Raw genomic sequence first — 9,891 nt, 5'->3', positions numbered from 1 at the left:
TGAGAGCAACTGGGGTCAAGCGAAGGAGCGGCGTTTGTCCAGTTCTCTCCCGTGCACGAGAAACATGAAAAACTTTGCCTACTCGTGTCTTAATTTGCTGTGTAATTAAATTGTCCTTAACGTTCCAGCGAATAGGTTTATGCTACAAACCTATCACAGGGATTTAGTTTTTGTCACTTAGTCCCCTTTAAGAGTTATATTTTAAAATTTTCTACTGTAATGAAATTGTATATATATCCCATTAAAAAAAACTGACTGTGAAGCTATGCTTTTAACACGACACAATTGAAATAAATATTAAAATCACAATTTTACAATTTATACTATGTATTTATTGGGACAACAAAATCCACAAGATAAGAGTTACTTTAAAGGAGATGGAAATATTGGAAAAGTGATTTCATACAATAGCGTTAACACATGTGTTCTCAGGCTCAGCATTACTTATAATTGTTAGCTAGAGTCTAACTCATGGTTTAATAAACAGGGCTGTAGCTTTCAAAGACTGTATAGATGAAAGACGGAAGGTGTGCCACTGTGACATCATCCACTGATTTGCAGAGTGCTATTGCCTACCACTTTCACCAAAGTCACAAGTACGCAGTAGATCTTAACATGAAATCGAGTGATCTAGCGTAGCTTTTTCACATTAATGGAGAACATAATTTACAAAATAAACATATCGTGTTCAGTGAAACTTGAAACTACCAATTGCGGCCATGAACTCATTAAAGTATTTACTAAGGTCAAAAAGGAAAAGCAGTGAGCGCTTTCCTTTATAATCCTATACAATCACTACTCTTTCTGCCACCCCCTGCTGGCTATTAGACATGTCTCCAGGCATGTCTGCACTGGCTTCACTTTTCAGACTGAAGCAACATCTTTTATATACATACTTTGAGAGCAGTTTCTATTGCTGAATGAGAAATATTGAGTTGAAAAAAAATGCTACAAGCATGTATGTGCCTTTTTGTTTAATCTGTATGTAACTACAACACTTCAGTTGTCTCTTCAGTCCTAAAGTGCTGTTGTTTAATTTAATAAAACCAGAAACAGATTAAACATTTTAATAGCATTTCAAATAAAGCTTCATCACTACTGTTATTTTAAACACAGCTTGATAATTAAGCTTTAAGTGATTTCTTACCAAATTCTTTTAAAAAGAACAAATAATAACAAGCATTAATTAAAAACAAAAAACTTTATTGGCATCTCCCTCTTTACAAGATAACAAAACTCATGGACTTGGGCTGGTTTGTGATGGTTAGAAATTTCATATGGACACAAAATGCAGTGGACATTAGTTTTACAGTCCTTCCACATCTTAAGCTGCAGGCCTTCATTTCATTTCATAACTAGATTTAAAGATATTGGTCAATATACGCTGATCAGCCACAACATTAGAACAGGATGTCATCGCCTACCTAAACATTGGTGCATGGCAGCAGCCTCCTCTAGCAGGACAATGAACTATACACAAAGCAAAAACTGCTTAAGAAACATGAAGGTGTTGGCCTGGCCTCCAAAAATACCCAGACCTCAATCTAATCAGGCTCGATGGGCAGAAAGAGCCCAAAGAGATCCACTGCCAACGCCTCCACACAATAATGATTTGTGGCTGATCTGTGTGTATGAGTGAAATATCACAGTTGGAGGGCCATTGTCCTTGAAAACCTAACATCGTTAAATTTATTCCCTGTACTACTCCACTAAAGGTTGAGCACCCGAGCAGGTTTTGAGTTTGATGCGGTTTATTTTTTAACGAGCAAAACAAACTGTAGTCTTTCAGCAAAAAGACGAAGGAAGCGAGAACAGGATCAAACAAAAATCAGCAGCTCAGGTTTTACTTCTTCCCAGATTTCTTGATGCCACCTCCAGCTGAAAGAGAGAGAAAGCAAACAAAAAGATTGGGTGTTAGAAAGCATCTAATTAAAACTGCAGCCACAACTGTGACCAGTGAGATTTCAAGTTTGAAAATATATTGATGACTGAAAGACTTTAAAATTAGAGGTTTTCTCAAACAATAACATAAATTTACTTTATTTTTTTAAAAGAAGAGATCACTGCATAAACAAAATAGCATAAACAAAGTATAAAATATTTGAATTTTAAAGGAGACACAAACATCAGAGAGACATGAGGTCTACTTTGGACTAAATTTGCTGCAAGTTTGGGGTTTGTTTCAGTTTCCTGACCTGCAGAGAAAGTGCAAGCTGTACAGTGAAACACCAGGGCTAACCTGAGGCTTTCACTGTAGCCATGGTAAGAAATGTTAAGCAAGGTTAAGCTACCAAGTTGACAAACATCTGAAAGCAGTCTATGGACGGAAATAAGAAAATTGCAAAAAGTGAACCCTGAAAACTGAAATGGCTACAGAAACTGGCAGATCACCTGAATCCTGCAGCTCAGCACTTTGCTGAAGTCACTGTATTCCTGAACTCTCACTGTGTGCTGGTAACGTATCAGTTATAGAAACACCACAGCTGTTGTGTATGATCATGATGTGTATGTTTGGAAATATGTAAGGTTTGTCATTATGAAACAAAATTAATAAATTCAACCTGATCTGGATTTTTTCCTGTTTCTATATACGTGGGATGGTCTGGTGATTGAATGTTGGGTGGATATAGATACAAAGGTTTTATAGTGTGTGGGTTTTCTTGGTTTGTTTTTTGTGTGTGGGACTGGGGCTGGAGGTTTTCAGGTATTATTCATGTATTATATTACTCCACTTGTAACTTGTGCTTTGAGTATGTATTTTGCATTTTATCACTCCTGTGTGCACCTGATCACGGAGCAGTGTAGCAGTAGTTGCGGGAGTACATAAATCTGGTGCATTTCTTCACTTCTTGTTTTTGTGCATAGTTCTTTACAAATAAAGTAAAAATATAAACACAGCTCTTACTCAAAGGTCCTTTTCCTGATGCTTTGGCTTTCAACGCATCCAGGGCCTTCTGTTCGTCCTTCTGCTTCTGCTTGAAGGCTACATCATCCTACGGAGACACATACAATCTAAAATCTTTCTACGCTTCTGTCTTATGCTCAGCTCATTCCAAACCACAGCTGACATTTACCTCTGAATATTTCTTCCCTTCAGTCAAATAACAAAAATTAATATTTCATCTGATTTCCATTTATCAGATTCTCAGCTGACACCTGAAGACATCGCACTGGGTTGTGTAACAATGATTTGATTTGATTTTGTTATCAACAAGTTAAGGAATACATTTTTATCACCAGTTCTAATTTTCAATGGGCATTAATACAGGTTACTAAAGCAGAATTAAATGACAAAGTAGATCACAAAAAACAGAAAGGGTTAGCGAAATGATCCATACATCAAAGTTTACGTATCAAATTATCTGTGAAAACAGCTTTACTTTAAAAAATAAACAAAAACGAAATGTATAAAATATTGCAATGATGCAATGTAAATGTGTCTTATCCATGTTATCTTGATTACAAAGGGATGCAAATGATTTAGAGGCTTGATATTAAATGTTTTACACAGTCTATGGTGAGGGGGGGAAAGAGCCAGATACATACGTCATCCATGTCCTTGTTCTGTTTCTTGGGAGCCTTCAGTGGTTTCTTTTTACCTCCTGAGAAATAAAATTTACATAGATACATAAATACCGTGAGAGCAAAATGAAACTCAGAACTATAAAAGTAAATTAATAAATAACACAATAAGTAGATACAAAATATGAAAACCTAAGCTAGGCAAACGTATTTAAAGAACAGATCCACAAAGTAAAAGTATACTAATAAAAACAGTGGGGGAAAAATTGCATTCTATAACAATGGACTACAATGTCTGAACGTTTCTCTTTAAAATAAATTGACTAAGTTTAAACAATCTTCATTACCTTGTTATGAAAATAAAATATAAAATATAACTAAATCTACAATATCTAATAAACAATAGCCAGTGAATAAAAATGAAATATACGAAGGAATATGATCCAAGTTACGTCATTCAAATAACACAGCGTTCTTGACTTTTGTTTGCTTGGAAAAAAAAATTAACCTAAACTCCTTAAAATCTGCTTTAACTTAACAGGCAGCCAGATGACCGCGAAACCTTGAGCCTCGAATACAAATGTTAGTTACCACCACGGGTTATTCGAAGAAAGAAGAAGGAATATATTTAAATTTTTAAAGATTTCGTTTATATTGTCTGTTGCCTGAGATAATATTTATAAGCCGAATGGTCCATTCAGTCCCAATAATTAAAAAAATGGCCTAAAATATCTTCTATCTTCCGTATGTATATCCCAAAACAGAAAAAAAATCGTAATATGGCACATTTTTAACTGCCGATTGGTCAGAGAAAACGTTATCTTTAGCGGCAGCTAGCATTAGCCAACTATAAACGTGCTAAACTGAAAATCGTCAGTATCTTTTAAGATGTGCAGATTTTACAGACGAATCTCAAATGAAGCAATCTCCCACCTTCTCTTCCAGACATGGTTACAGCTTGTTATAAAATTTAAATGAAAGGAAAGTTTGCTGCGAAGACAACTGGTACTTCTCGCTAATCCGCGCTGTTAGGTCCCCGTTGAACCGGAAATAGAATGACCGCTTGTTGCCTGTCTCAAAGAAAATTCTTGACATCAATATGCTACAATCCTGTTACCCTAAAGAAACGTAATTCGTGTCTTATGCGTCCGCTGACATAATTGAAGAAAACGGGTATGTTTGCTCTGTTATATCGCTGTGTACATAACAGTATCACCAGAGTCCCAAAACAGTTTAAAACTTATGAAAAGTCAGCTAGCCGGTAGCTACATGGAGCAACATCTAGCTAGCTAGGAAGTAGGTAACCTTGGTGGAAAAGTACTCTTGATATATTTAAAATTATATCCAGACATTTTTTTGAACCGAATCTGTGACAAAGTGCAGTGCTCGTGAGGTCCTGCACCCACCGGGAACGAGTTTGACTTATTATTGGCAGACTAAGCTCTCACTGTGCCTGAATTGCCTTTGAAAGCGTGCCTATAACCACTACTACTAAGCAGGATTTCTGGGAGGTTTAAAAGTTATCTGAAGAAGCTCCATATTACTAGATGGTCTGTCTTCTACAACAGCACACCCCCTGCGGACTGCCTTATGCAAGATGCCACAAATCTTATAAAGCTGACAGTTAATCAAATTAAATTGTTTTCCCTTTATTCTCCCAGGTGCCTGTTCCAGTGTTGGCTGCTGTGACGGTCAATCTCTGACTATTCTTAACCTGTACTGCTGCTGCTCTGCTCAATGAGGTACTGGTGTGAGCATTGTATCTGTATTTGTGATTGTAAATATAACTGGTTAATGTTATCTTTACTCTGTCAGTTACAGAGGTGCTCAGATCTATCTCTGGGTTCATGGCTCATGCTGTCTGTCCCGCTACTCACTGCCTGGCAAACTCACTCAGGTACGAACCTACAGTGCTCTCCATCAGCCTGGTTCATCACCATCACCACCTCCAAACAAGCCTTCCCCTTCTGAAGGGAAAAAAGGATCAGAGCTTCTGAAGGAGCGTGCCTTGACTGTCTTACAGGTACAAAAAGGATCTTCTTCTTACGGTAACAACAGAACTTCAAAACACAATGAAACAAATTTGAACACTGTCATCCTTTTTCTCTCTTCTCTTATCTTTAAGCATGCAGGTGAGTTTGGGCGGCAGTGGAGTCAGAGGTCGGCTCAAGCAGCCACTGCCACAGTAAACCACTGGTGGGAGAAGTACGAGGAGTTTGTGGGGCTGAATGAGGTCCGCGAGGCTCAGACAAAGGTCACTGAGGTCAGTAAAAACACGGCGTCCAAGTTTAGTCTGTGCCGACATGACTTAGTGGATAATGAATAAGGAATGTCAGGTGCTTGTTATACAGTTCTCTGACAGATCTTTGTATTTTCCAGGCTGAGGCAGCATTCATGGTGGCCAGAGGGATAGTTCGTGAGGCTCATGCTAGCCTGGAGGCTCAGCAGGGCAGGCTGAAGGAGATCAGAGACCGACTGGACAGAGTCTCAAGGGAGGAGCCACACTACCTGGAACTGGCCACAATGGAGCACAAACTCCTGCAAGTGAGCTGAAGCTATTAAAATACACAAAACCCATGTCCTTGAGTCATTAAAAATTAAATGTCTTAAATTTCATGTCGCTTTTGTTGTAATTTGTTTTTCAGATGGTTTGTTTAAAACAAACCAAAATCTCACAGACAGTCGAAAAACCACAGAGATTCACTTTACTGCCATGAGTGACAAGAAATAAAATTAAATACCGTACTGCAGGTATCACTGGTTTGTTGGAGACTATTAAGCATGGATTTAAAAACAAATTTTTTATTTATTTTTAATTGAGGTCAAGACTTCCATAACAACACGTGGTCCATCAACTGTTGGTTTAGGTTTTATAGTTGGTTTGAGGTCAGTAGTGGAAGTGGAAGTGCTTTTATTTTGAGTTAACCACAGTTCACATTATACAATCATACATCATTAATCTCCTAAGACCTGAACTTTTCCATGGCATGCATTTTTAATTACTCTTTGATATTTGGGCGTATTGGGACCCAATGAATGTAAGAACAAAGAATTACCAGGTTTTTATTTTTATTTTTTTACCTGATTTTGGTTTCTAACATTCGTTAGACATTCGTTTAAAGTTTCTATAGTTTCCTCATAAGTGGATATCAGGCCCTTGTAGAGCAAAATTGAGTATTTTGGTCTAAATAACCCAAAGTGTGATGTCCACATATATGGACGCCAGGTCCTAGGAGGTTAATGATGTCTGATAAGAAGATTGAATTGAACCCCACCTCTCTGTCACTGCAGGAGGAGCGCCGCCTCCGGACAGCGTACGAGAACGCAGAGGGTTCAGAGAGGGAGAAGTTTTCTTTATTCTCTGTGGCCGTTAGAGGAAGCCACGAGAAGGAGAGGACGAGAGCAGAACGCACCAAGAACTGGTCCATCATTGGCTCGGTGCTCGGAGCCCTGATCGGAGTCATGGGGTCAACATATGTGAACCGAGTCCGCCTGCAGGTGAGGAGGGGTGCTACACTAGGGGACCTCATTCAGTGCACCGATTCTTTTTTTTTTATTTCTTTTTTTTTTTTTTACCTGAAGCAACTGCGCTGGCACTGTTCCAACACCCTCCCCTAAACTCTAGGTCTTACTAAACACTAACAACAATGTGAAGCTTTGTACCTGTTTTTGAAAAGTGTCTCATATTTTTTTATTAATGTTTTTAGCTTTACTGTTATAAATGCCAACAAGAAATAAGAAAATGAAAAAGATGAATGAGAACAGTTGACAAGCGTTGTTGAAACTGCGAGTGAAATGGAGTAAGTGGTGGACTTTCTCAGGAACTATACCCATACCCAATAGCACTGTAGTTCCTGTTTCTGGAAGGTTTGCTATGCAAAACCTACTGCCATGTTCCTTTAAGAGAGCCTTCATGAGGCCAATTTTGGACTTAAAAACAGGTTAAGTTAGAAAAATGACTGGACTAGCCTCCTTAATGTAGATTTTTCCTTTAATATGTCACCCATCTGTAATTAACACTTGCCTTTATCTGATCCTCACCAAGACAGCAGTTATTTCAGCTCATATACGTTCTCTTTTCTCCTCTGCAGGAGCTGAAGAATCTGCTGCTGGAGGCCCAGAAAGGTCCAGAGAGCCTGCAGGAAGCCCTGAAAATCCAGGCTGGAAACCATCGCTCCCAGCAGGACGAGCTCCGAACGCTCATTGACAGTCTCAGAGTTGCTCTGAGTGAAACCTTCGCACAGAGGAGAGCTGTTCGCCAGGACAAAGAAGGCACAGCCCCACACTCGCCCTCTGTGTCTGTTTCAGCCTTAAAAGATCTCCACACTGGAAGCAAAAGGACCGAGTCCCTCTTAGAGTCCCTGCCACCAAAACTGGGACAACTGGAACGAGGGCTTGGGAAAGTTGAAAGTGAAGTGTCAACCGTGAGGAAGCTGCTGGAGACCAAACCACAGCTTCAGACACAAGCTGGTCAGCTGCTACATGAGAGACCAGAGAGAGCTGAGTCTGAGGCAGTGGTGAGGAGTCTGGAGGAGACTCAGAGGACTCTGGGAGAACAAATCAGGACCACCAATCTTTATAATGCAGTGTTTGCCTACACCGCCACTGCCATCACCATCTCTGCTGTCTACCTGCTGCTCAGAGGAACTGGTTAGATACGATACCTCCAGTTTGAATATGTAAATGTACGGGAACACTATCGGGCACTGGGACTAATAATCTGAACAAATGAGTGCAAATTACAAACCGCAGTGAACTCGGTTTATCTAATAAACTGGGTGCAGGTGTTGATTTGGGTTTATTATCTACCTCTGCTGCTTACTGCACTAATGAGGCTGAGGACTTATTTTAACTGCTTCTAAATATTTAAAATTCACTGATCTCAAGCTGGCAGATAAACTAAATGTTGGTGAATGTCACGTTTAGCAGCTTAGAAGAGAATCCCACATTACAACAACTAAAAATGATGTTTGTTGTCTAAACTGAACAAACCGCTGAATCAGACTTCTCAACAAATATCCACAAGAAACTTGAGTCTGGGTTATTATAGTTTAGCATTATAGGTTTAAATAAAAGAATAATAAGTAAAAGGTAGACTTCTGAAGGAAAAAAATTAACTGGTGTGATATTCTGTACTTTTACAGATACAAAACTATAGTAAGTCTGACTCGAGTTCTCCAGCACATTGTTTAGGTGAGTTGGGTTGATTGATTAGCTGATACAGACAAATTCATGGGGCCTTATTATTCCTGCTTCTTACCCATGTTCATTCTCTCGTGTCTTTTGCTGCTAAGTTTTCCACTACTTTTAAAAGCTGGTCTCTAAATGTCTCTGTGTGGTCTTTGGTACTAAGGAGGTCAATACACTTGAGAGCTTTCTCCTCTGAAATCAGCTGCCTGCTGTAGCTGAAAATAATGCTACAACGGCAGTAAGAGTGGACCACAAAGACAGAGTTAGATAAAAAATCTTTATCAATTATGATAACTTCAAGGCTGGTATTGACAAACCTTTTGTGGTGCATATATCCTATGTACTTATCTTTCCATTATACTTTAATTATAAATCAGAAAACACTGCCAAAATGCATCTTACCGTGCAAGAGTTCAGATTTTCTGTACTTTGTGAGAAGGCGGCATACAGAGAACAAAGTAGTAGCTCAAAAATAATAAAATCAAGACTTGTAGATGTCAACACCGTCAAACAGAAGTAGAAATGGGACATAATCAGATGTGGGGCCAGGTGGTTGCAGTGCCATGTGAGTTTTCAGCGTCTTGATTCAGCCTTATACTCGTCAGCCTTGGATGTAGTTAGTTGACCAGCTGAACCTCAGAGGGACCACATCACAGGTCATGATTGCACCACTGGCATTCACCTCCAAGCTAAAGCAGGACGGAAAACTGAAGGGAGCTGAAATTTTAGTATGTAAGGAAAGACATGTTCATTTTGATTTAGATCTGAAAACCTGTATCTTTGATTTCACGGGACATAATATTGTGTTTAAGATGAGGATAAATATAGAAACGAACAATAATGAGAACTGTGTTTTCATTAACATGAGAAAAGTCACTGAGATGGACTTCAAAATATATTTTGTTCTTTAGATAAAACTAAATATTTACCTGAGAACAACCACACCTATGCACTGCAGTGTAACACCCTCTTAACCCTCTCCAGTACTTGAACCCGTGTGCCGTCATGTTGGTGTCGGGCTGTTATGTAGCTGATTATTTGTGCTGAAATGAGCGATGATCCTTGTTTATTAAACATCCATATGAAGAAACTGCTGTTGCAGAGAGTGATTTGCAGGCTAATACTGAATGTCTGTCTTCCTTTGTTTACCTGAACAACTCGTGAAAGAAAAACTGTCTT

General features: G+C 38.9%; 2 protein-coding genes across 5 annotated transcripts; one reads left to right on the top strand and one right to left on the bottom strand.

Moving 5' to 3' along the window:
• Positions 1–1,186: 1,186 nt before the first annotated feature.
• On the bottom strand, positions 1,187–4,594 carry tma7 (translation machinery associated 7 homolog). Its single transcript, XM_004548821.4, has 4 exons — positions 4,456–4,594; positions 3,547–3,602; positions 2,906–2,993; positions 1,187–1,878 (listed from the first exon to the last, which is right to left on the bottom strand). The coding sequence occupies exons 1-4, from the start codon at positions 4,469–4,471 to the stop codon at positions 1,844–1,846; spliced, it is 195 nt and encodes a 64-aa protein (XP_004548878.1). The 5' UTR covers positions 4,472–4,594; the 3' UTR covers positions 1,187–1,843.
• ccdc51 (coiled-coil domain containing 51) lies at positions 4,557–9,574 on the top strand. 4 transcript variants are annotated; one of them, XM_004548824.4, is made up of 7 exons: positions 4,557–4,695; positions 5,184–5,264; positions 5,344–5,545; positions 5,648–5,785; positions 5,902–6,066; positions 6,814–7,020; positions 7,614–9,574. In XM_004548824.4, the coding sequence occupies exons 2-7, from the start codon at positions 5,260–5,262 to the stop codon at positions 8,175–8,177; spliced, it is 1,281 nt and encodes a 426-aa protein (XP_004548881.1). In that variant the 5' UTR covers positions 4,557–4,695; positions 5,184–5,259; the 3' UTR covers positions 8,178–9,574. The 4 variants fall into 4 exon arrangements, with proteins under 4 accessions (XP_004548881.1, XP_004548879.1, XP_076740297.1 ...); XM_004548822.4 differs by having other exon boundaries at positions 5,338–5,545; XM_076884182.1 differs by lacking the exon at positions 4,557–4,695 and adding an exon at positions 4,977–5,072.
• The last annotated feature ends 317 nt before the right edge of the window (positions 9,575–9,891 follow it).

The sequence above is a fragment of the Maylandia zebra genome, linkage group LG5, assembly GCF_041146795.1.
Source record: "Maylandia zebra isolate NMK-2024a linkage group LG5, Mzebra_GT3a, whole genome shotgun sequence".
Lineage (NCBI taxonomy): Eukaryota > Metazoa > Chordata > Actinopteri > Cichliformes > Cichlidae > Maylandia > Maylandia zebra.
This window is presented reverse-complemented; position numbering and strand designations above follow the sequence as displayed.